At 39.6% G+C, this 26,916-nt stretch overlaps 3 protein-coding genes across 4 annotated transcripts in view; all 3 read left to right on the top strand.

Moving 5' to 3' along the window:
• The first annotated feature begins 786 nt into the window (after positions 1-786).
• On the top strand, positions 787-1,709 carry LOC129172061 (trace amine-associated receptor 1-like). Its single transcript, XM_054761397.1, has 2 exons — positions 787-805; positions 920-1,709. Exons 1-2 carry the CDS (start codon positions 798-800, stop codon positions 1,506-1,508), a joined length of 597 nt encoding a protein of 198 aa, XP_054617372.1. The 5' UTR covers positions 787-797; the 3' UTR covers positions 1,509-1,709.
• A 3,383-nt stretch (positions 1,710-5,092) lies between these two features.
• Positions 5,093-6,076, top strand: LOC129172633 (trace amine-associated receptor 1-like). Its single transcript, XM_054762587.1, has one exon. The coding sequence runs from the start codon at positions 5,093-5,095 to the stop codon at positions 6,074-6,076; it is 984 nt and encodes a 327-aa protein (XP_054618562.1).
• A 3,723-nt stretch (positions 6,077-9,799) lies between these two features.
• hmbox1b (homeobox containing 1 b) overlaps positions 9,800-26,916 on the top strand; it is a 35,593-nt gene continuing 18,476 nt past the window's right edge. Inside the window, exons 1-4 of one of the 2 annotated variants that reach the window (XM_054761382.1) lie at positions 9,800-10,214; positions 15,215-15,868; positions 23,079-23,164; positions 25,019-25,129. In XM_054761382.1, the coding sequence (XP_054617357.1) occupies positions 15,216-15,868; positions 23,079-23,164; positions 25,019-25,129 (850 nt within the window). In that variant the 5' untranslated portion in view covers positions 9,800-10,214; position 15,215. The remainder of the gene's footprint in view (positions 10,215-15,214; positions 15,869-23,078; positions 23,165-25,018; positions 25,130-26,916) is intronic. The other variant, XM_054761381.1, reaches the window with a different exon arrangement.

Raw genomic sequence — 26,916 nt, 5'->3', positions numbered from 1 at the left:
TTACATTATATTACAGTATCATGGTGGTATAATGGCACATGCTGCTGTTCCTGACCAAAGCCCCAACACCCAGCTATGGAGGGTTGTCTAAGGAAGGGCATCCAGCGTAACAACTAAACCTAATCCCTCATACGATTGACTCGATCTGGGGACCACTAAGGGAAAAAAATGGAATTCATTTTGCATAATCCTAAAAAAAAGAAACAAACACCACTGGACAAATCACGAAAACCTCATTGGCAGAAGCTGGAGTGGCCTGCCATGCCCAGTAACTTGTGATTGGACACGTCCTCTAAGGCAACAAGCTTAATAACACGAGCGGCTTTGATGAAGTTCAGACTGTTTGATCCGTCAAAGGGAAGACACAACTTCTACAACAACTACGCTCTTTTTTTTCCAGTATACAGATGATTCTTTTTTTGTAACATTTTAAACTACGGGTTTGCTGAATTTACCACCTGACTTGTACTACTTTGTACTATATACTTGTAACGGATGACTGATTGAAATCTGCTGATCCAGGAAGCATGGAATTTATTATCAATAAGAGTGATTCATTGTATTTCTGTAATGAACCTGTGCAAGAGTCTTGCTTGGTGGCAATAACCCCCTCCGCAACACGCATGTTCTTGTACATGTTCATTGGCAGCACTATGTCTATTAGCATAATATGTGGGAACCTCCTGGTAATCACGTCTATCATTTACTTCAAGCAGCTCCACACACCAACGAACTACCTAATCCTGTCTCTGGCCGTTGCTGACCTACTCTTGGGTGCTTTGGTTTTGCAGTTCAACATGGCTCTGTCTGTCAATTCCTGTATATATTTCGGGGATTTATTTTGTAAAATGCGCCGCAGCTTTGACATTTCACTGATGACGACCTCCATCCTTAACTTGTGTTGTATTTCCATCGACAGGTATTACGCCGTGTGCCAGCCTCTGACTTACAAAACAAAGATAAACGGTCGGGTGGTTGGGATCATGATCCTGGTAATCTGGGTTTTGTCTGCTCTATCTGGATTTGGTCTTACATTTGTGGGGCTTAAACACACTGTCTGCGAAGGCCGCTGCTTCATATTTCACATTCCAAATGGAATTATGGGCCCTATTGTCTCGTTTTACCTGCCCGTGCTCGTCATGCTCAGCATTTACTTAAAAATATTAACCGTGGCGCTGAAACAAGCACAAAGCATCCAAAGTACACAAACTGGACGAACACAGCGAGTGAGTAAGATGGAAAGAAAAGCCACAAAAACCCTGGCTATTGTGATGGGAGTTTTTCTTTTCTGTTGGACCCCTTTCTTTCTCTCCATAACTTTTAATCCTCTCAGTGGCTATTCAATCCCACTACCCCTGAGTGAAATGCTGCTTTGGCTTGGATGGTCAAATTCGATTTTTAATCCCTTTGTTTATGGCTTCTTTTACTCGTGGTTCCGAGCGGCTTTCAGAATCATTATTTCAGGCAAAGTATTCACCGGCAATTATAGCAACTGTAAACTCCGTTGAGTTCACGTGTTTTCTTTGACTCTCATGTACAGAATGGTTGGCAATGAATGTGTGTTTGAAGGTGTTTTAGACACGATATTAAATATGGTCTTATTGTTTATCTCCCTATGACTGATGTTATACATTATTAGGCCATCTTTTGCTGTGCTACATCTTGTTTTGTACAAAATCATAATAAGAATCACCTGCAGATATCACCTGTTTTACATACATTTCTATAAAAACACCGAATTACCCACCAATAATAAACTCTACTGTTTTAACACTTTGTGCAATGAAATGCCAGCATTAATAAAAAAATTAATCAATAAAAAAATATTGGTAATCTATTTTTTACTGTCACACTCTCTCATTTTCTTGTGTTGTAGATGTTAAAGTTGTAGATGTTGTGTTGAAGATTAATATTTAATTTATCTTGGGGTCAATCATTTTTTAATTATTAAATCATCAATTCAATAACGTAACATGACGGCGATAGGTTGAATGTAGTAATTTAAGAAAATATTACACGCACATGTTTTTATTCAGATTTTTTAAATTAATTAATTATTTTTTGTCAAATATTTCATGATTAATTTAGTCATTAAATTAAAGTGAATTTGTATAGCATGTGGGGATTTTTTTGCATTAGTTTATGGACAGTAGGCGCTTAACATGATTCATAAAGAACCAATAGCTGCACTAGAGTTCCAGTAGCGTTCACCTACTTTCTACCTGTAGTCCTGAAAACACACTACATGACATACAACCACACACTGTGCACATGAAGGACAGCATGTTTGACACAACACCCAATATCATCATGTACAATAAAATGGCAGCATATACAGACATACACTCATATTCAATTCCCATAGAAGATGATACAACACGTAGCAACAGTATATGCAACACGGCACATCACACACAAGCCCTTACGCCCTTACAGACTACATCTCACAACTACTTATTGTTTAAAAAGTACTTATGCAACAATGTACTGTCTATAAAATGCATATGCTATGAATGAATAAATTAGTTATATGTTTTTATGCTCACACATAGTGTACTTGCTAGCATACATTTACACTTGATAAAATGAATATATAATTTCCCCCCCAGATTTCTGCAGGCTAACCATTATATTATATCATCAGATAGAGCTGTTTAATGTATCACGCACAACAACACAATACAGTCAAGGTCACACTAGGACGCAGTGCAAAACCATAAAAACTCAATTGTCTGCTGTATTAATCTTGAGGATTCTATACGGCTCTTTTAGGTGTGGACAATACAGCATATTTTGGCATCAAGTAAATACAATAAAAACACCAACACTGACACCAATACTTTTTAGTTGAAAGTTTTCAGAATAATTGAATGGGTTTGTGATTTTGAATATAACTACGGTAAATTCCAGTGTATAAGCCGCACCAACTAATTTTAGAGGAAAAACTGATTTGTACATACAGTATATACGCCGTACCAGACTGTAAGCCATACATGTCCATGTCATAAAATGGCATATTGTGGCGCGCACGAGTCAGTAAGGACCAGGCAGCCCTTTATTTGACAGGAGCCAATCATCACCTCCAAAAAAAATCATGACAAGCTGGTCAACCCATTGAAAATTGCAGGAGGTCATTACTTAACAGTCTGACTTACGGTGTCATCTTACAAAGAACACTAAACTCATTACACAGCAACTAAACACTCAAAAGGGAGGTCAGAAATATACAAACAAGTACCAAAACAAGTACCAAAATAAATATTTTAAAGTTTTCCCATCATGCATTGCATCTGACCATACATTTAATTGGAGTACAAGCGGCATAGAAAATGTATACTATAGATGGATGGATGGATGAATGGCACTGCAATGTCCACCAGAGGGAGCCCAGAGGGAGGCTGACATCATTGCAGCTCAATTGCATGCACCAATGCGTGCTTTGCGCAGACGCAATGCATTATGGGAAACTGACTTGTTTGTATATTTCTTAGGTACACCTTTTGAGTGTTAAGTTGTTGTGTGATGAGTTTAGTGTTCTTTTTAAGATGGCACCGTGGGTCAGACTGTTATATTGAGCGGCACAGTATTTAAACGATTAGCAGTTGTCCTGAAGTAAAGGAGATGTCACAAGATTAGAACTTAGCCGTAAATTAGCCGCAGGGTTCAAGGTTGAAGAAAAAAAGTAGCGGTGTATACACCGGAAATTACGGTATATAGAGACTACCAGTCAAAACTTTGAACACACTTCGTCATGTAATGGAATGAGAAAGTGCGTCATATACAGTGGAACCTTGGTTAGCGTGTTTTTTGGTAGTAAAAGATATGCATGAAAATTTTGCTAACATTTTCTGCCTAGCTTGCGATACAACGTACGTCTTGTCGTGTTATTAATACACTGGGTGAGTCCAACTGTGTTCCTAATGTATTTTCACAAAACGTCCAGTGCAGTTCAGAGAGTGGCGTACATGAGAAGGATGTACATTTTGGGACACATCATTTGAATTTGATTTGACTCCACCCCACAGGATGTTGAATTGAATTTGAATTTGAATATCAGGAAGTGGAATTGAATTCATTGCAGTTCTGAGAAATTCATTCTCATCACATATCAGTGAGAATTCAACACTTAACATAAATTTTTCTTCCATATGACACTAATAGACACTAACCTTAAGCATACTCCTTAATGTTGGAAAGTTTCAACGTATAAACTAGCTCTGGACTTCAATTCTTTATAATTATCATCAATTTATTTCACTAGAGTACTCCAAATATTTGGACAGCAATTTCAAGGCTTGGATAAAGCAATTACCATCCCAGGCCTGGTGCCCACAAGACAATTTTCCTTCTGAATGAGAAATCCTGTCAAGTTTTTAATCTCACGAGATCTTGTGATACGAGATCTTGTGACTGCACTACCTAATTGTGTAGAAAGTGTAAAAATAAATGAAATCATTTTCTGACGTTGTTAATTCCCATGCAAGTGTAAAAATGAGTTAAATACTGAAAACCTACAAACAATATAACAACCTTTAAGACAATTGACAAAGGTTTATTGTCATTATTTAACATACTTAATTGTCATACAAGTGTAAAAACAAGCTAACCACTGTTAATAATGTAATGTAAAAAACAGGTCTGACTCTAGTCCAACCGCAAGACTCGAGCCCACACCTCTGCTATTCCCTCATGTGATTGACTCGCTGTGGCGACCCCTAACGAAAAAAGTCGAAAGACAATAACTTACAAAAAACATCCAAGATCGCCAATTCATTTTGCATAATCCTTCTAAAATAGACGCAAACAATACTCGACCAATCAAAAAACCTCATTGGCAGAAGCTGGTGTGGCGTGCGAAGCGCAGTATCTTGTGATTGGACACGTCCATGACAGCAACAAGGTTAAGATATTTAATAACACCTATTTAATAACCTATTTAATAACGGCTCTGATGCAGTTCAGTCTTCTTGATCTGTCGGGCCAAAGGGAAGACACAACTGCTACAGGAACTACTCTCTTTTTTCTGAATATGATTGATTTTTGGGGGAAAATATTTTAAGATGAATAATTGAAATCGGCAAATCCAGGAAGCATGGAATTTATTATCAATAAGAGTGATTCATTGTATTTCTGTAACGAAACCGAGCAAGAGTCTTGCTTGGTGGCAATAACCCCCTCCGCAACACGCATGTTCTTGTACATGTTCATTGGCAGCGCTGTGTCTATTAGCATAATATGTGGGAACCTCCTGGTAATCACGTCTATCATTTACTTCAAGCAGCTCCACACACCAACGAACTACCTCATCCTGTCTCTGGCCGTTGCTGACCTACTCTTGGGTGCTTTGGTTTTGCAGTTCAACATGGCTCTGTCTGTCAATTCCTGTATCTATTTCGGGGATTTATTTTGTAAAATGCGCCGCAGCTTTGACATTTCACTGATGACGACCTCCATCCTTAACTTGTGTTGTATTTCCATCGACAGGTATTACGCCGTGTGTCAGCCTCTGACTTACAAAACAAAGATAAACGGTCGGGTGGTTGGGATCATGATTCTGGTAATCTGGGTTTTGGCCACAGTATATGGATTCGGTATCATGTTTGTGGGGCTTAAACACACTGTCTGCGAAGGCCGCTGCTTCATATTTCACATTCCAAATTCAAATATCGTGGTCGCTGTTGTCTCGTTTTACCTGCCAGTGCTCGTCATGCTCAGCATTTACTTAAAAATATTAACCGTGGCGCTGAAACAAGCACAAAGCATCCAAAGTACACAAACTGGACGAACAGAGCGAGTGAGTAAGATGGAAAGAAAAGCCACAAAAACCCTGGCTATTGTGATGGGAGTTTTTCTTTTCTGTTGGACCCCTTTCTTTCTTTCCATGACTTTTAATCCTCTCAGTGGCTATTCAATCCCACTACCCCTGATTGAAATGCTGATTTGGCTTGGATGGTCAAATTCAATGTTTAATCCCTTTGTTTATGGCTTCTTTTACTCGTGGTTCCGAGCGGCTTTCAAAATCATTATTTCAGGCAAAGTATTCACCGGCAATTATAGCAACTGTAAACTCCGTTGATGCTGTCGTACACAAAACTGTTGTCAATGGATGTGTTTGAAGATGTTTTAGACATGATATCAAATATGGTCTTACTGTATACTGCACTACAATCACTATGACAAATTGGATCATAATGAGGCCATCGTTTGCCATGTTTTATACATAATCGCAATACAACTCACCTGCAGATAGCACCTGTTTTACTTTGTATAAAAACACTGGATTACTATTATGGGGATTACTGGGCAGCAATAATAAAATATAGTGTTTTCACGCAATGAAATATCAGCATGAGTAAAAAATAAAAAGTAAAAAAACAGGAACTTCTATTTTTTGGCACATTCTGTGTCATTACCTTGTTTTGTAAATGATAATTCATATTTAATTTGACTTGTGATCAATCATTATACTGTATATATTACATATTGAAATGAGTAATTTAGAGAATTATTAGACAGAAGGTTCTGTTTTTCGTCTGATTTTTAATAGATTTATTATTTTTGGCTAATTATTTTGTTTTTCATTTAGTAATCAAATGAAAGTCAATTTGGGATATTTACTGTTAACAATAATGGAAATACAATAACAATACAAAACAATGCAAAATGGTTTTGTGCGAATTAAAAACAACTGTTTTGCTGTGAACGCTGATAGGCATAATCATGAAAAATTAATAGGACACACAGATGGGTGACTGAAATGACAAAACTCAATTTGGTTTAAAAGCCAAGGAATAATAACATTAATTACATACGATTTTTAAACTACATGCTGTTATTTTGTTGTGAATGCAGTACAAGTCATGGTTTGGTATTGACCCTGTGGTTCAGTTCTTGGCTAAAGGTCACCTGATCACCCACTATGCCAGGTTAATATATTGCAGATATTTTGCTCATGAGTATACATTGAAAACATTTATTATTCTTGTTTAAACATTTGTTAAATGTTTTATAAAAACAAATTTCCATAAATCCTGTGACAACTGTGAAACTTGGTGTTTCAGTATCCAAATTGATGCAAAAATATTATATATTTACAAAGATCTTAGAAAAGAAACATACTACTCGAAATGGTTCTTTCAATATGCCAATGTATGAATATTTTCACGGCCTTTATTATTTCTCATGACTACACTGCATTCATACAGAGGAGAATTAAGCAGGAAACGCCATCTACCACTGCAAGGAATTAGCTGTTGCTGCCCTCTAGTGTATTTTCAAGAACTGTGCAACTTACCGCCAGCAAATACATGTCAAATTCAGGTCCCAATATACAGTACATGACTGTGAAAAAGGTTACCATTAGATGTGTTGTCTTAGCAATACTTCAATGACCACGCATAGCCGCATATACAGTATATCAGCAGAGCTCACACGACTGAACGGTACAGGAGGTCTTTCCTACCAGCCAAAACAGACTTTCAGTGTAGTGTTTGGTCACTTTGGCACAAATCGGACATTTCAGGGGTGGTCAGTGGTTTAGACATGAAGGCGGAGTTATTTGGAGGGAAGAGTACATTTACACTGTTAGACAAGCTGGACACAGACTACTTTACGATGTGTCAAAGTGTCATTTCTTCAGTGTTGCCCCATGAAAAGATATATTTTGTGTAATGTGTGCAGAAATGTCAGGGGTGTACTCACTTTTTTGAGGTACTATATGTTTGTTGACGCGAGTGTTGTACATTTGCGTACTATGGATGACAGGGGTGTCCAAAATGCTGCAAAGCTTAGCAAAACCGCAAAGCTTAGCAAAACGTTTTTTCTTTTTCAGCAGGTTCACAAAATTAAAATACTAACGCAGAATTGATTGACATTTTATACAATATGCTTTGAATAACAAACCAGGTGAGGTCATTTCTGACCCCAGAGGACAAAAGGTGCATGGCAATCTGTGTTTTTGGGTATCACTGTTAACAGTCTTTAATTTTAAAAACGTTTATGACAGTGAAGAAAAACACATTGCCTGCATGTACAGTTAATAAAAGTCTTGTGACAGTGATAGTTTGACCCTGGATTAATTCTGTTGTTATTTGCTATGGGAAACATTTAGCATAGGTGAACAGTCAATATGCTATGTTAAAGTACAAGGAAGAAGAGTCTTGAACCACTGTGTACATACAATGTTATGTCTAACCACTCTCGCACTTACCACTAGCTTTTCATTTCTTAGGACTTCTTGAAGTATTACATTGTTTGTATTCACCCAGGTTCCAACTACGTATCTGTCAAATAACCTTTTCATCAGTTATTATTATATATTTATTATGACTGCTACGGAATTTATTTACAGTGGTTTTAAAGCTTGACTCCTTTTGTACCACATTGTTATACTGCCTTATCATTTTCTTATCGATTTCAAAATTGGCAACGAGTACATTTGGAATACAGGAAGTGAATAAATGTATTTTTGGACACGTGGAATTGTGAATTGTATTATGCGATGTATTCCAATGTAACTTGTATGTATGTTCAAAATATGAAACCATTACCATTACCAATATGTCATTCAGGGATGAATATGTTTATTATAAAACAGACTGGTAGCTAATGTAAAGGGGAAATTGGCCGGTTCTTTATTGTCATACTTTTAAATTGTCGGCACATTATAATTCCCAATGTTTCTAATGTGCTTCAATTCGCGCACTTCCACTGGAGTGCATAAGTGCGTCCCAAAATGAAGTATAGTACGGCAAACCGCAATGCACCTTCAGTACCCGGATGTTACACTCAACACGCCCCAAATGGTGAGTGTGCAGCGATGGACTCTAACCACCCTCAATAGTCGCCATCTTGGTTACGTAGCGGAAGCGGAGGGGATAACCACTGAACTCTATACTACTGGAAGGGGCGTCCCTGCTGATCGCATGAAGCCTTTGGTCGGCCATCTTGCTTCACCCAAAAAAAGCACACACGCATACACATACATGTATCTTCATTCACTACATTTATTATGTTTCGGTATAAAAATTAACACGAATTAACAAAAGTTCATTTGAAACAGAGTAAATTTACTAGACCCAAATCTCAAAATTTCCCTCCAGTTTAAGTTTTTTCCTACTTCTATTGTGTGAAATTACAATGCATAACAACTCAATTTCAGTGTTCACAAGGTATTTGTTATGATAAGGATCTACGTAGTATCAAAGTTAAATGCAACGCCTACCTTTAGAAGATGATCAGGAAAGTCAAATATTGTTGGAACTGCATTTTTTCGCAATCTAACAGTCTGGCCGGTCCTGTCGAAGTTCTCCTCGGTGAAATGACTTGAACAGAGCTGCGCTCTGACTGGAGGAATCCACCTGTCTCTCCGCATATTCACTACCGATTGCTTTAGAAGTTGAGCATTGCAATGTGGAAATCTAAAGGAGAATAAGAGGTAATTTACAACTACTTAGATGAAAAGATGTTTACAGATTTAAAGTATCTATTTTTTTAAACTATTTCTATTATTTATAAACATTTACCTACCTGTGAAATGTAAGTCCCTTCTCGCAATTTGTGCAATTAATAGCAGCGGAAGACGGCATCTCGAACTCCTCTTCGTTCTGAGACTTTCTTGTTTAGGGTGAAACAACATGGCGGCTTCTATACTTCCGGTGGCTTCAAGCCTCCAATGCGTAGCAAGCGATCCGGGCCATTCCAGTTATAGAGTTCAGTGGGGCTAACTCGAGTGGCTGTAATTCACAATTAAAACGAAGAAGCGAAGAAGAGTAAGCTGGTAAATAATTAAATCGTCATTTCCTGGAAGTGTGCAACGACAGAAGTGGATGTGGGACGGCACTACAATGTTAAAATACGCGCCCTCAGGAACTAAGTACGCCGTGTATACTGTAGCCATCGGCACAGCGCCCCCTCGTCCTTTAGGGGATTTGTAGTTTTTAATGCCAAGAACTCCCCCGCATGGTTAAGACGTTTTTTGAAGAGAAAACTACAATTCCCCCAGAGCTCCTCGAACGTGTTACTTGTCAATATGGCTGTTGTCAGACAGACAAAGCGCAGAGGCAAATAATTCGCCTCTGATTAGAAATCCTTGGAAAACAGTCACACGGGGGCACGGATATCAAACTGCATTATAACTCGGCCTCAGTTCACTCCGACGTGGGCCTTTGGTCGTGTTGTGAAGTTAAATGGTCAAGCGGACGATTTAAACCCAGGTAAGCCTTATCGTTTGGAACGTAACACGCTGGAAATGATGTTATATTAATATCAAATCATGGCGAGTAGCGGCGGCGGCCGCTAACGTCAGCGAGTGATCGCGTTGGCACAGCTAGCATGTCATGCTAAGTAGCTCATACCCAAAACAGAGCATTTGCTGGTAATTATTGTTGTTTTTTTATACCTGGGAGGCTGAGTGGCTCCAAACGAAATGGTTAGCGTATCGTAAGGTGGTTAAAAGTTGTCACTTTTACCATGGTAACATTTTGCTAACATTAGCTGTTTGGGCAAAGGGCGTGAAAGAAGGCATCAGCACTTGCCGTTCCCTCAAGTGATGAAACCAAATTAATTAGTGGTTTTGGATGTGCTCAACAAAACAAGAACACATGCCGGAAGAATCCTTACTAAGTAGAAACTCTATACAGCAAGGTAACGTGTTAGTACGACTACAGTATATGGAAACGCAACGTAGCCCATATCTGTATGTAACCTGGCATTTGATATAGGTAACAATTTTCTTTAGTGTACAGGAAATGCAGCAGTATTATCTGAATACTCTCTTACTGTGTGTCGCAGCTGGTGAGTAGTTGCATAGTAACTATGTAAATGCTTCAACGGGGATGGCTAATGATCACTCGGCCACAGTTTGGAGAGTGACAAAGTGCCTTGACAGAATAGTACAAAATCTCAGAAACTGCCATGCCATGCCCATGTGGATGTTTTTCAAGCTGTAATTTAGCTTGATAATCATTTACAACTTTAGTGCACTTCTTTATCGTCATTGTGCAGCATGCACGTTTCAATGTTCATATTACTAAGCTACACCATGGCAGTGTTTCCCAACCTTAGAAAAATCTCATGGCACACCACCAAACAGAAATGTTGTATAAACGGCAACAGGTGGCTACACAGTTTAATAATGCACCTCCCGTTATGTACCGTAATTGTCCCGCCTGTCACTAAAGGTCGTTGGCATCAATAGATGAAGATTCATCGTACGAAGTAGATAAATCATAATTTCCGTGGCGCAGTGCTTGGGGAATGGCTGCCCTGCGGCGGAGGAGTTATGTTTGGTACCGACGAGCGAATGGCGAAAATCCGTGAGTAATTGAAGCGCACGGCTCGCTCCCACCCCTCTAAACCCTCCTGCTATCTTGATGTTAACATCTTCAGATTTCGGATCGACATTTGTAATAAAAGTGAGCTTTGTAATACGGATGTCCCGATCCACATTTTTTGGCTTCTGTTCCGTTTTTGTTTTTAGCCTTGCCGATCAAATGTGATCCGGTACCCATCCTTTTTTTTTTTTTTTTCTTTTAGTAATAGTAATTGATGTGGTTATGAAAATAGCTCTTCAAAGCATTAAAAAATAATGCAACCAAGTATTGCTGGATTTTACTTTTTTATTACAAAGCATGACTAACAATATTGTTTGGCTTTTGTAACAAACCTTTGTGAGTCAGGTTCCTAATCCAATAAAAGTCAATCCAATAAAAGGTAAAATTGGAAAAAATTGGTGTGCAAAATACTTTTAGGGTAGGACTAATAATTTCAAATGGTTGTAGATCAATTTACGGTGTATTTAGAATATATAACACTTTTTTTTTAACAAACTCTCTTCAATGTAATAGTGATTTATTGACAGTTAGAGCAGCACTTCCCTTGCGAGCTCCCCGTACAATGACACAGCAGTCCAGGCACAGTGAAGGGGAACTACCGCTGTAGCTACCGGGCTGAATATCCAACATGAAACTAACTTCACCACGGTACACCGCGGACATGTCTGCATGGTGGTTTGCGTTTTCTTGTTTTCTTCTTCTTGCGGGTGGCGGGAGTCGAGTGGCAACCATCTTTTGAGGCATATTACCGCACCTACCATCTTGGAGTGTGGCCCAGAGTTACGAACGTTATGTGGCAACCGGATCGGCCTGATCTCGTGGGGGAAGCCGATATTATCCCATCTTAAAAATACAGCAAATCGGCAGCCGATATCGGTCCTGAAGATCGGATTGGGACATCTCCATTTTGTAATGATTAGATTAGATTAGATTAGATTAGATTAGATCCAGGAAACCCATAACCCTCTCCCTTCATTTGTCGTAGTTCACTAACGATGCTAAATCAGGGGTGTCCAAAGTGCGGGGCCCACTGCTGTTTTTTCTTATTGGTTATCTTATGGGAATAAAGTCATAATATTCCAAAAAGAAAATGTAAGAAGATAATTGAAGAAGAAAGTTTAATTATTTGGAAACTAAAAAAAAAAAAAAAGACATCAAAAATTGGGGAAAAAGACCGAAGTTCATACGCTTTTTCACCTATATCACAAAGCTGAGATGAGGTTGTGGCAACACTTTGGTGATGAGGAACAAACCTACTTAACCCCAACCACTACTCAATAGTTCCTCATTAGTTCTTCATTAGTTCCTCAGCAACTACTCTAAATTCATGTCCCTTATTCATTAGTTCCTCATTAGTCCCTCAGTAACTACTGTATTTTTGTGTACCTTATTGCCAAGGTTTTTTTTCTTGAAATATATGCAACTTGTTAGCACATCTACACGTGTTGCTTTACAAAATATAATAATGTGTCCAAAGGTTTGGACACCCCTGTGCTAAATGCACAAGTCAGGTTTAAGCCCTAAATATGCCTCACTCACTTACTAAACACATTTCAACATAAAACGTCTAGGTTTTCACCACAAATGAATGATAATGTAGACCACATGTGTCGACTCAGATGTGGCCCGCGAAAGCCTGTGAATAATGTGCGTCAATAATGCACCTTTTTCCTTCTAAATGTGTTTGCGCTTTCATTTTGACAGAAAAATTGTACGGCATGCAGTTCTTTTAAACTTTAATATTACCTCATCAAGATATTCCAAGCATATTTTGTTATCAAAAATAAATCGATAATGTGAATTAAATGCTGAAACACCGGCGTGTTATCAAAAAAATTATCAAAAAACACTTTGAAACCACTCTCTTACGAACCGTGAATGGAAGCTAGTAGGGTTAGCTTGGTTTAGCAGAGCATGCTAGTGTGGCTGTGTGTGTGTGTTTACACCATGTTCTGTTTTACCGCTTGTTAACGCAAACGAGCGTTTTACTACGCAAGTCCTGAGTGAAATAAGGACGAGAGGCATGTTTATTCTTGCTCCCAGCTTAACCGTGAAAAGATATTCTCAACGCACACGACACACTCCTGGCCTTCAAAATAAGAGCGCTATTCGACAGACACTGTTGTCTAACTGTGTAACCAAAATAAGGGTGTCATAAAATAATATCTTCCATTAATAATGCTGTTGGAATTGTCACAAAAGTACACACTCTCTGCTGGTAAAATCAGTATTAAAGGTGAAAAAACGGAATTTAAAAAATGTAAACGGAAAAAACAGAATTTGGAAAAAATAAAACGGAATTTGGGAAGACATAAAACGGCTTTCATAGGGCCCTAACTGTACTGCGTTAACGTCAAGTGACCGCCGAACAAAGTGCGACATCGCAATGGAGAAAAAAATAATATATCGGTTAAGCATAAAGACATAATCATGGGTCTTTTTTTAATAGCGGTACATACAGTATATGCTGTACATTTTACCTGTATTATAAACTATTTAAAAATTACTATCAATTTAGGGTGAGTGAGATGTTTTTTTCTGCAGGAAAAAAACAGCCTATTTTTGGAGAAGAGAAAACCTTACCAAAAATCTGTAAATTTGCGGGGCCGTGAATGCCGAATCGAGCGTGTGCAAATGATATGTTGACTGGGCAAGTCAAAATATATATATAACACAGTCATGAGATTCTGACTGTATGATAACCTTTGGCAGAAATATCACGGTTTGACGGTTTCACGGTATTGTAATTACAGTTCTAAAATGTGTTATTTTGAAAAAGTAAAGTCAAAACAGTCATTTTTACACCATATAATATTACACCATAAAAGTGGAAGATATGTATTTTAAATAAATGACAAAAAATTGCTGAAATCTTTCTGAATGAATGATAAATAAATAAATAAAATGGAGTTGTGTAAAGTCGTAATGTTACATTATTCCGTAGTGGCTGGTCGCACTTTTCCACAAACCTGCGTTTGTGGGCGGTATGATTGTTGCTTGTTCAGTGGTTTCTACCACTTATCCTCAACTCCTGTCTCGTTCTGAATCACACCTCCACATTTGGTGGCCCTCTATGATTAATATGTCAACCGACAACAGCACGCCCATACCGACGCTGCTCAATGCTAACGAGGCAGCTAACGACTTTGGCAACACATCGAAGCCCAGTACCGACTGCGAGGAATAACACAGGACGTATTTCCATGTAGTGGCCGCATGGACCTCCACTTTCTCTCATATGGTAGAAACGGTATGTCTTGTCCGCGTGTCTTTTAGTCATTTATTTCTAGGTTAAGTTAACACATGTAGCAAAGCACTTTATTGTCCTCGTCCGTAAAATCTACCGCAGTGTGATTCTAGACCCATTGATTTTTAGCATAGCCAATTGCTTATGAAAAGCGCACGGTGTGGGTGGCGTGCATATGCTCGAGCTCTTAAAGAACGGCAGTCAGAATGTTAAGATGGAATCAGCTGTCAAGGTGACTCTGGCACTCTGCGTGTGTTGCACACTTGTTCCCAAAAATAGCTGATTTTTTTTTTCATGCCTGGCCCCTCCCTTCCTTTTTCGTTTCACACTTCTGTCTCCCACTCGTCATTTTCTTATCTGCGTTCTTGTTTTTGTTCTCTCGCTTTCCCCCTCTCACATTTTCCTCCACTTTCCTCCCTAGCTCTCCTTCCTCTCTGCCTCTTCCTTCACAATTTCTCTACCCATCTGCAACTGTGTTCTTTTTCCACCCTTTCCCTCTTAATCCTCTCATTTCCTCCTTGCCTATCCATTCATCTATTTCTGTCTCCTTGCACTTCCCTTTCCCTCCACTTCCCTTGCATTTCCTGCTATTTCTTGTTCTCCTCAGTCTCATAGCCCGTCTGTCTGCTTTCAGGATGTCTGACTTCAGCGAGGAGCCGCGCTTCACTATTGAGCAAATAGATCTGCTGCAGCGGTTGCGTCGTTCCGGCATGACCAAGCAGGAGATTCTCCATGCCCTCGAAACTCTGGACCGGCTGGACCGGGAGCACGGCGACAAGTTTGGTCGCCGCACCTCTTTCTCCTCCTCTTCCTCCTCCTCCTACGTAGTAGGCGGGACAAACAGCTGCACCAACAACTCTGCCTCCAACAACACTGCCTCGGCAACCACCACCTCTTCTGTGATGTGCAATGGCGACAACGGCGCCATCAACAGTGGCGAGGCCGGCGTACGCGGCCACTCCACGACCACTGCCTCCTCTATGACCTCCAAGATATCCACCGCCACGCAGACTCAGTTTGGAAGCAGCGGGGGGCTGTCGCCCTCCCCGAGCAACAGCTACGACACCTCTCCACCTCCGGCGCCACCGCCGCCCGCCGCCATCCTGCCCTCACCTGTCTCGCTGGTGGCGCTGTCACAGAACGGGCGCGACAGCCTAGCTGCCACACCCAATGGGAAGCTGTCTCCTCCTCGGTACCCGGTGAACAGTGCCGCGGCAGCAAGAACCTTTGGGTTTGAATCTACAGATGATGACCTTGACGTTGACGATAAAGTGGAGGAGCTGATGAGGTCAGTAGTAACAAGGGCTGAATTTTGTGTTGAAAATGCTCTCACCTTTTGTCTGAATGCGGCTTTTTATAGGTTCCCAACCACTGTGCCGCGGCACATTAGTATCCAGTGAGAGATCATCAGGTGTGCCGCGGCGAATTATACCATTTCACTTCATTAGGTCAGAAAATTGTATCTTTGTTCACTAGAGGTGTCTTGAGACACGAGACGAGATACACGAGTTTGGGTGTACGAGAATGAGACCAGATGAGAATTTAACATTACTTTAAACAGCGCTGTCTATCAATTAAATATATTTGATGTCTATTCAAGTACACATTACTAAAGTAAAGTGTCCATCACTCAAATATCATTCTCTTCAAATAATCTCACCAAAAATAATTGTGACTAACATTACAAATAAAACACCCACCAACTAACTGAAATGAAAACAGGGTGTTAGAAAATGAATATCGACAACTTAGTAAAATTAGAGTGCTCAAGAATAGTCAGTAGTTTACAAAACTAGGGCTGCACACATACTGTATACTGTAGTGCAGTCAGGCTGTAGTTTATGCTTCACTTCCAAACACTGTTTTACAGAGACATGCACACACAAACACTCTTTTACACACACTTTGTCACACTTTTCTTCAGTCTGGCTACTTCCACGACATGGATGTATGTATGACACCGTGGGTCTTTCAACATGCAACATTTTTTTCTGTCATCTTTGGCAAACGCAGCAGTTTAAGCACAAACGCTAATAAATTGCTCTGATGATAACGCTACTAAATTCCCTGGCGAGCCTCGCTCACTTCCGTGTTTGTCACATTGACACAAGCCCTCCAATAGCTGTCCCCCAATAGTCTTCCCGATCTCCAGACTGTTACTGTTACTCCAACATGCTAACCACTAGACCACCGTGCGGCCTCCAATAGAACTAGTTTCACAAATACACATTTGTTCCAAAACCACAGTGGTGCAACAAAGCAATCTTGTTGTCTTCTACCCGAAAAACCTTACTAGCTTCAAATCCTGGTTCAAAAGATGACCTTTCCGTGTTGCCTCCAGGACGTCATTATGTCTTACCAATATGTAAAACTAGCTGTCATTCAAAATCTTTTATACTGCCTGCAATTTGTCTTTTAAATTCTTTGAAGCAGTTTGACTTGCTTTCAGAAACAAATGTGTGGCTTTTATTGTAAAAATGAGTACCAGTATGTCTGACTAAAGATGCAAATCAGGGACAACACTGAATAGGTGATGGGGTAAATTACAATCAAAGGTGCCAACTATACTCCCTGGCCAAAAAAGGCTTCACGGAATGATCCAGTAAGACTAGTTTTGCTAAGTGCAATATTGTACAAAAATGGAGGCATACATTTTAGAGGAAAACCGAATCATATGAAAACGGTGGTGTACGGAAACCGAGGTTTGCCTGTGTTTACCCCTGACCGATACAGTGGGTAGCTTCTCATTTTTCAAAGACACATCCTGTGGCCGTGGAAAATATGTTCATTTGTTTCAGAAGGGCCAAATGATTGGCATGCATCAAGCATGAGAAGACATCTTAGGCAGTGCGTCTCAAGTAGTGGGTGGGGTGGGGGGCTGAGAGGCATGGGGGACTGTACACATAAAATTTATTCTCGGTTGGCAAGTCTGTCAGTGTCTTTATTCATGCTTGAACAATGCTGGTGTCAGCAACTCCTACAGTGGTTTGTACGGATAAATACATTGATATTAAAGGTTCTCTAACCACTGATCTAAGGAGAGGGCTGAAAGTAGTAAAATGATGTTAAGAAATGTCCAATGCATTATTAAAAAGTGGAAGGACAGTGGGGAAACGTTGTGGAGTGGTCAGAAAGGAAATATGTGACACTGCAGGTGCCACAACGAATATGTGCCGTAATCCCAGCTAAACACGCTTTGAAGAAATATTAGTGTGTTTTTCGGCCAGGCAGTGTTTAATCAATTGGATGTTATTGTACAGGCTGTACCTTAGAAAGCTGGCCATATGGATGCTTCAGAAGAACAGAGGCAGAAATACTGTACAGTTGTTCTTGTTTAGTCAAGAAATACTTTTGCAAAGAACATGATTTATTCTGATAGATGTTGGGTAGTGGAAAAAGCAGAAAAGCCTTTCAGTCCCACCTCATGATTGAATTCACAAAACATCAAATGACATTATGCCTTGAAAAGACATGCTCAAAGTAGCGGCATGGTAGTTATTTAGAGCCATTACAATCCATCAGTATCCTCCTGTTAGCCACCTTTTCCTCAGCCTCTAAGCACTTTACACATTACCGTCTCCTACTGCTCCAACCTCTGATGCCTTCATGCATGAACCTTCAGAGCAGGCATTCAGACCTTATGACGCCTTCACCGCACAAGCTCCGGCCACTCAATCATGCTGCCCCTGCTTTAAGTTGTGTGTCGTTCATTGAAAGTTAAGTAGCATTGAAAGCCCTTGTCCTATCCACGTGTTGGATCGTCAAGTGTTGCTGCAGGGGTGCGACACATCAGCTTGTCAACAATCCCACGGTGCCCAAAGGGGGTTTTTTACCCCCTACCTCTCACCTCAAAGTGCACATTTCTGTCTCTGCAGGGGTTTTGGCCTTTTTGAGTTGGCATCCTTTGCCTCTCTTTTCATACGCTTCCCACTTTTCCTCTGTCTTGTACAGAGGCTTGTGCTACATTGATTCACTGGTGTCGATACGAGCATTTTTTTTTCCCAACTCTAATTTTAGCTGTGCCGCAAGACACTGGCGTGGAGGATACTGAAGTTGGATGTGACTCAAGAGTGGTGACTCATTTTTATTTGAAAAGTGTGCTAAAAAAGCGCTCAGGACTTTGATGTGGGTTGTTTGTTGACTCCAGCATTAGCTATTTTATACAGTATGTGCCATGTCTTCACCATCTACTATTTGTCCTGTTATGAGGGGTTCTCCCCACAGCCAGTAATGCACTTGCTTCATGTGTGATGTTCTGTTGATGTGTGTGATGTATTGGGGCTTGAAGCCAGTCCACACATTGGGTACATTTTGTTCAGTAACCCACTTTTCCTTCAGATCTGTACATATTTGAGGATAGACATATTAAAACATGTCTGCAAATTAAATTACGGTAAGTAAATGTAGACCACGTGATCCTAGCTGAACACATTTTGATTAAAACAGGCAATTGTCATGTGTGAGCCATAAAAAACACACAGCAGTACAATCAGAGAGCAGGGCAGAATAAGATGGGGCCTTTTGTTGAATGTTTTTTTCAATAAGAATGTAAATCGTTCAGATTTAGCTCCACCATTTCACTTGCATTGCACATTTTAACATCGGGGGCAGTAAAGTCCTGCTGTAGGTATAAAAGTATATAAACGGTAACTGTTTTCTGTACCACTTTGCTTCCTGAGCACTGCCAATCTGTCACTTAGCATGACATCAAACCCCCAACTCTCCTTGAGTTTGAGCTTGAGATAAATGGGGAAAAAATGCTTTTTTAAACCAGCTAAGTTCAGCTATGAACAGAATAGACAGCCATGGGACATGGTATGTCAGCCTCTGCACACATTGCTACAGAATGTTCGACAAACTGTAATGCCCGTGCTTGTGATTAAAGAAGGTGTAGTTACTGATGCAATTCCAATTGCGTTATTAATGAAAGATATTTTTTATGACATCCTTATTTTGTTCACACAGTTAGGCAAGATGTGGCAAACAGCGCTCTTATTTTGAAGGGCGGAAGTGTGGTGTGTGTGTGTGTGTGTGTTGATGTATTTTGACTGTTGCTAAGTGAGATAGCTAGCTAGATGCCTCTTGCAGTTCCACACACAACTTGTCAGCGATCATCCTAAAGCACTCTGTTACATTAACAACAGTAAAGCACAACTCACACAGATCGAGTGGCACACACGCAGCCGCGCTAGCATGCGCCGCTAAACTATGCTAACCCAACCGTCCGGCTATCGCTGTACGTGAGCTCACGCTCAGTGACGAGTTTCAGTTTCCAAAATGTTTTTTCGCTGACTTAGCTGGTGTTTCAAGTTGCCGCCTTGACATGTTTAGTTCAGAAGGGGCTGCTTAGTGTTCATGAGGACATGCCGCTATGAATGAGCAGTCCGCTAGGCAAATATTTCCCCACATTAAACGTTGCTTCTCCTCACGATTACAGCATTTCATTCACACTGCTAAGCGGCCAATTTTGGCAAATAATGGCCAATTCCGCCATTCCGTCAGCGATTTTGTCAACGTGGAAATTATAGGGCCCTAGACAACACGAAATAAAGCTCATGCCCACATAAAAAACTTGGATGAGCTGTAAAATACAAAGCACCACTGGGGTTGTTAACTGTGCCTTGAAAAACGGAATAAGGGACGCACTTTGTCCCGTATTACCATGAGAATTAAAACTATGTAAAATGTCAGTGGAATGAATGACGGGGTGCATTATATATTTTTAGGGTAAACGTCTTCCCAGTCCGTTCCTGCTCTGTTATCCCCTTATTGGTGACAAGTTTTTGTGCTCTTCCGTGAAAAGTTAGTATAGTGGTGTACAGTAATCCCTTGCCACATCGTGCTTCCAATTTCGCCGCTTCACTAGCCCTATTAGTTAAAAAAAAAACATATTTAAGCAAATGTTATGTTATTTTGGCTTTAATTAAGCATTTTTACGCATAAAAATTGGAAAATTAACTTGCATCCAGTCATGGAAAAAATGATTAGACCACCCTTGTTTCTTCAGTTTCTTGTTTGGACAAATATAACAATCGCAACAAAAAGAGCTCAAGAGTTAAATTTTTTGGCAGTACAATGCTATAGCTATTCATGTAAGAACTTCTAGATATCAGCTCTTAAATTAAACTTATGAGCTATATTTGTTATCATTATATTTGTCTAAACAAATGTACACTTAGTTGTACCACACATTAAAAAGGATCAATAAACTGAAGAAACAAGGGTGGTCTAATGATTTTTTCCATGACTGTACAAATATAAGGCATGGAAACTCTTTGAAACTCCATTTCTTTGTTACATTATGTTACACTGATGAGACAATAACCAACGCAGGAAGCATTAGCATCCAGAAACTGCAGCAACAAACTCTCCCAGTGCTACCGTGTAAGACTATATTATGTCTTATTTTCGCTCATCATGTCTACTATATTGGATAATACGAGTGTGAAGGTGACTATAGGGGTGTTAGTTTATGTCTAGAGGGCTGTAATAATGTTAAAGGTATTTAGAAGGCCGCATACAGGTTTTCTATGCTTTAACTACGCAAATATTCCATTTATAAATAAGGAATCCTACTTCGTCTGGAACCAATTAACGGCGATAAGCGATACTGTACACCCTAGTTTCCCAAAGTGGGGTACACCAATTGTCATAAGGGGTAGGTGAATAAAAATGAAAAACAATTAGCACCCAACACTCACATTTACAAGTGCACCCGAATGCCTCAGTGTTCATGTGAAACTTTATGAAAATATAACCATGCAAAATACACATTTTTGACTCAGAATTATTATGAAATTAACTAACCAATTGCTTATGTTTGATATTTCAAGTTAATTAAGCTAAAAAGGTTTATGTTTTTTTTAAGTGTCCAGGAGTAGGGGGGTACATGGCTTCAGGTCAACAACACTTGTAATACTTTACAATAAGGTACACAAAATTACAGTAGTTAATGAGGAACGACCTTACCTAACCCTAACCACTACTCATTACTTCCTCATTAGTTCATTAGTTCCTCTGTAACTACTCTACTCATTAGTTCCTCATTAGTTCGTCAGTAACTACCGGTACTCTAAATTTATGTGCCTTAGTGATTAGTTCCTCATTACCATAGTTCCTCAGTAACTACTGTATTTTTGTGTACCTTATTGCAAAGTGAGACCGAGGTTTTTTCTTGAAATAACTTCTTAGTATATCTACATGTCTTGCTTTACAAAGTTCTGCTGTACGCAATCTGTCTTGTGCTTGACGTACTGGATGTAGGTTGAGGTTTGCAAGCACTCTGTGTTTTGCACTGGAATCCGCACACACTTTTTTTTTTTTTTATAAATGAGGTCCCAGTTACACATTTTGTTGCATTTTGCTGGTTTCAGTTTCTCATAAGATACAAATAACATTTCTTCAAGGTTACCAGGTCTAACAACGCCATTTTTAGGTTTAAACAAGTTTTTTTTTTTTTTAAAGATTTCTAAAATATGTACCGTGTATTTTTTTTGGTTTTATGATGGGCAGCATGGTGGAATAGTGGTCAGCACAGCTGCCCTTAGTCACAGTTCTCCAGTTGCCTCCCACATCCTAAAATATCTATAGCTAAGTGTGAAAGGTGTCAGTCTCTATATGTGCCCTACGATTGAGTGGACTCGTTCTAAGTCAGATGGGATAGGCTCCAGCTTAACATGGAGTCTCTCGATTCTGAAGGAGATATTTTACCTGAGATTCAATGTCATGCAAAAGACTACGTACGAGTTTCGCTCTTATGACGCCGTTGTAAGTTGAGTTTAAGTGTAAGTCGCAGCTTTTACCTTTATTATACCTAAATTAACACCTCAGTCACTCACAGTGCACATAGAAAAAAATTAAATACAAGAATGAATTGAAACAGTCATTAAAGAAAGAACAATTCCTTACTTTTATTCCTGTGGTTATCTTGTACACTGGAAGGGGCGTTGCAAGGGAAGCAGACAGGCTTATTGGGAGGATGAAGTCTCAATAAGAGACGACTATGTTGCGTTGCTTAGATGTCAGTGTCTCTTTCATAGGAGCAGATCCTTTCATATGTTCAAAGATACCATCTTTTCCTTTATGATGGTCATCACAGTCCAACGTCTTGACCAAGCATGTGACCAATGTTGGCCGGCATTTCTCCATTTTCTGCGCATTTTACGATGTCGTCTAATTTCTTTTCACTTTCACTTTCCTTTAGTAAGTCAGAAAAGCCTGCCTCACGATTGTGAAGGGATGCGATGCGCATGTAACTAGTTTTTCTCTTTCCCTTTCTGTACAGTCACATTAATAATATATTGGAATGCGTCATAACCATGACATGTCGTAAAACAAGGACCGCCGGCTGAAGGTCACCTAATACATTGTGGGTGTCGAACATGCATTTCTAGTTGTTAAATGTATTGCTGATGTTGGAAAAGGAAAAAAAAGACACAAATGAATCAGACAAATAATGCCGACCATGTAGGAAGTTCTGATTTTGTTTGAATTTGCAGGAGGGACAGCAGCATGGTGAAAGAGGAGATTAAAGCCTTCCTAGGGAACCGCAGGATCTCTCAGGCAGTGGTTGCACAAGTCACCGGTGAGTACCTGACTTACAATATAAGTCAACCATACTAACTACTAATTTCTATGTACAGTAGACACCCCTACAATGTAAATAATCCGTTCCGAGAACCTTTATGTTATAGGGATTTTATGTTATACGAAGCGTAAAATACATGTAAATAGTCTAATAGTCCAAGATCTTCCCAAACTCACCCCTTTGGCACTTCAAAATATTCAAAGTCCACCAAATATGGTGGGAAAATATAAGAAAACGTTAGCATAAACACAGTAGAGTAACATTCCAATATAAAATAAGGTAATAAATAAGATTACTGTAAATGAATAAAACTGAAAAACAAAAACAATCCTACCGTTCACGAGATGTCTTGTTCAGGAGCGCAAGTGGAGGCAGGAAGGAGGAGGAGGACTAGCCTTAAAGAGTCTAAGAGTCAGCTGGTCTCACAGACAAACACACACGCACTACACGATAATGCTGTGTGCAAAATTTTATGTGTAACTTAATTTAATTGTTTAAGTTAGTTTCAGGGGGACTACGAAGAGGAAGGAGTTTGAAGGGACAAGCCTGTCTCTCACACAAACTCACGTACTGCTGTATAACTCAGCCAAAGAGATGAGAGCGGAGGCGGTGCCCCGAAAATCAGCCAATGAGAGCATGAGGCGTCAGAAGGCGTCACCAAGTGCTAATCTGAACTTGCACCGACTTGAAGCATTAATAAAGTTGATTGGGAAAAAAAAAGACTTGCACTGACTTGACGCTTTATGTTATATGGAATTTCTTCTGTAATACGAAGCAAAAACTTTACATAAATTCTTTATGTTCAGTGGAATTGATGTAAATTGATGTAAGGTACTACTGTACTGTATTTGATTTTGACAGTGTAATGACATGCTTACGCCAGCAGAGGGTGCATCATGTTGCTGAGTGATTCAGTAGGGAGACTGGAGCGGTTAGCTTTAGCCATGCACCACTGTTTTAATAAATGAGCTCAGTCATGAGAAGACGCCAGACCCTAGGTCTGGTATTGGTAACACGTGTGTCTGTTTTCCTCGTCTTTCGCCTTCAAACAGGCAAGAAGAGAAGATGAAAATGACGTATGTTCAGAGTGTAGTTTAATACATCGCAAAAGAAATGCTGCTCTTTAATACAGTTGAAAAGCCTGCGTATCAAGAAATGATGCAAATGTTTTATGGACAGTATGAATTGCCTGTGAGAAAAAAAATACGTCTTAAACGGCAATTCCACAACTTTACAGAGTGAAAGATGGCATATTAAAGGAAATATTGCATTATTGATATATTATTATATATTATCATAACATTAGTGGTTTATTTGGTCTAATAAATGCTGACAATAATATTGTTTACCGTCAGTTTGTGGAACAATAAACAGTACAAAACGTGTCTGTATTGTTTTGTAACTCAATTTAAATAAGAAAAAAAAAGTTTTTGTTCAGTCATATTTTTTTATTGTACTTTTCTTAAAATTAATTTAAAAATCTCGTCTCGTCTCATTGTCGTGGACCGAGTCGCGTGCATCGTCTTGTCTCGTGAGTTGGGTGTCTCATGACACCCTTACATGATACTATTTTTAATAGTAGCAGTAGTATTCATTATTAATAGTAGCAGAAGCATTAACATTGCTGAATGGATATTTGTTCAACCCCATACAATTCCAGGATTTTTAAAATAACTAAAATCAAAATACACCAGTGCTGTGAGGAAAGAGCAAGCCATAGCTAAGGACAAAGATGACTTCTTTCTTTTCTCATTAACCTTGCGTCTGTAAAATGATTTTAAGGGATTTGTCTGCAAACATTGCCAAGGCCTGATGTAAAACACTGTAATTTGATGTCTGGCTTTTTTCCAGGCATCAGCCAGAGCAGAATTTCCCATTGGCTGCTGCAGCATGGCTCCGACCTGAGTGAGCAGAAGAAGCGAGCCTTCTACCGCTGGTACACACTGGAGAAAACGACTCCAGGTACACGCAGCATTTTACTATTTTTGAACCAGTGTAGAGAAGCTGGTGAATTTCAAGATTGGATTAAAAAAAAAAAAAAAGACAGCTGAAGCGTTTCCAATGAAATACACCAATCTGCTGCCTGCAGTTTCCCCTTAAGACATTTGATGAGATACTTAAATTCAGCATCTTGGGGTAAATGTTAGTGCTATGGATGCTGCAGTTCCACAGCAGATGCAGCCGCAGTCAGGAAATGACTTTGAGTTGAAGCAACAGGATTATGACAGCTCCGTCTAATTAGGTTTATTGTGGTTTAAGATGGTGTGACTAAATGCAGGCACAGATTCAAGTCTCCAGAACTAAATTTAATATTCCTCAACCACCCACTTCCCCTGCTTGTTGTACTTTGAGGGATGACAAGACGAGTGTTCTTTGAGCCATTTCAGGCTAAAGTTTGTTCAACATGTCTTGCATAGATTTAATGTTATTTCAGTAGAATGGGGGGGAGAAAATGCTACAGTTTTAGGCTGCTGCTAGCTTTACAGTAAATAGGTCAAACATGGTTTACACAGAAAACACAAAACTGAGAATCCGCATAAAGCGGCAGGTTTATTTTCAAGATAGCATCAATGGAACTGTCCACCTTCCAGAATCGTAACGGCTCTTTCTGTCAACCTCCATGAACCAGGAAGTAGCCTACTAAATACCAAAAAGAACACAAATATAGCACTTCATGATTTTTCTTTCACTAGGGTTAATAGTTTTGTGTGGGCTGTGTTTTTGCTCTGAAGCCACGTTTCCGTCAGACTACCCCAGGGCAGCTGTGGCTACAGATGTAGATTTCCACCACCAGTGTAGGACTGAGGAGTGAATGAATAAAGGGTTCACTTCAGTCTGAAGTGCTTGGGGTGCCTTGAAAAGGGCTATATAAAATCTAATTTATTATTATTCATTTATTGTGTGATTAATTAATTAATTTAGTGTTTATTTATCTATGTATTAATTTCTGAACGAGAAATCTTGTCCCATTTTAATCCTGCAATAACCCTAGTAGTGATGTAATCACCAGAAAGAGACAGAGCACCACTCGGGTAAGGTTGAGCAGCATGACAATGTTGATAATAAAAGACATAAACAAAACACACACACACATTTCTTCATTTAATAACACAACATTTAGCATTTGAATAGAAAAATCACTTTACTAGGCACAGTTTTCTGTGTGAGCGTGGTGACAAAAGAGGTGGCTTTGTTTTGTGTCGTGTTTTCGGGAGACACTCTTTACATTGTGCAAAGTCCAGCCTTGTCCCAGCCACGCCATAAAAGCCAAAGTGAGTCCACCCTTTTTATTTCAGTTATGTTGGCGCATCTTTCCCTTTAACTTCACCGCCCGTGTCCGGCATAGGCCGGCCGGCATTTGATTTAGTTTTTCTTCTTCTGCTTACTTTTCTTCTTCTGTGAAATCAATTTTCTGCCGCTCTCCTCCTGGATGTCAAATACTGTATATAACGGTGACTCACTGAGGAGGAACGGTGGAAGACATTTATAGCATCTGTATTTTAATAATCATGAAAAAAAAAAGATTCACGGCGAGAGCGTATCGATAATCCATTTTAGGGTTAAATATTGCGACAGTTTGATATATTGATATTTCATCACACCCCTATTACAGTTAATTCAATCCCAGCCATTTTTTAAAAGACATTCTCACAATGTTAGTCGCCAGTTAACCTAACATGCATGTTTTTGGAATGTGGGAGGAAACCGGAGTACCCGGAGAACATGCCAACTCCACACAGAGATGCCCA

The sequence above is a fragment of the Dunckerocampus dactyliophorus genome, chromosome 19, assembly GCF_027744805.1.
Source record: "Dunckerocampus dactyliophorus isolate RoL2022-P2 chromosome 19, RoL_Ddac_1.1, whole genome shotgun sequence".
In the NCBI taxonomy this organism is placed as follows: Eukaryota; Metazoa; Chordata; class Actinopteri; order Syngnathiformes; family Syngnathidae; genus Dunckerocampus; species Dunckerocampus dactyliophorus.
This window is presented reverse-complemented; position numbering and strand designations above follow the sequence as displayed.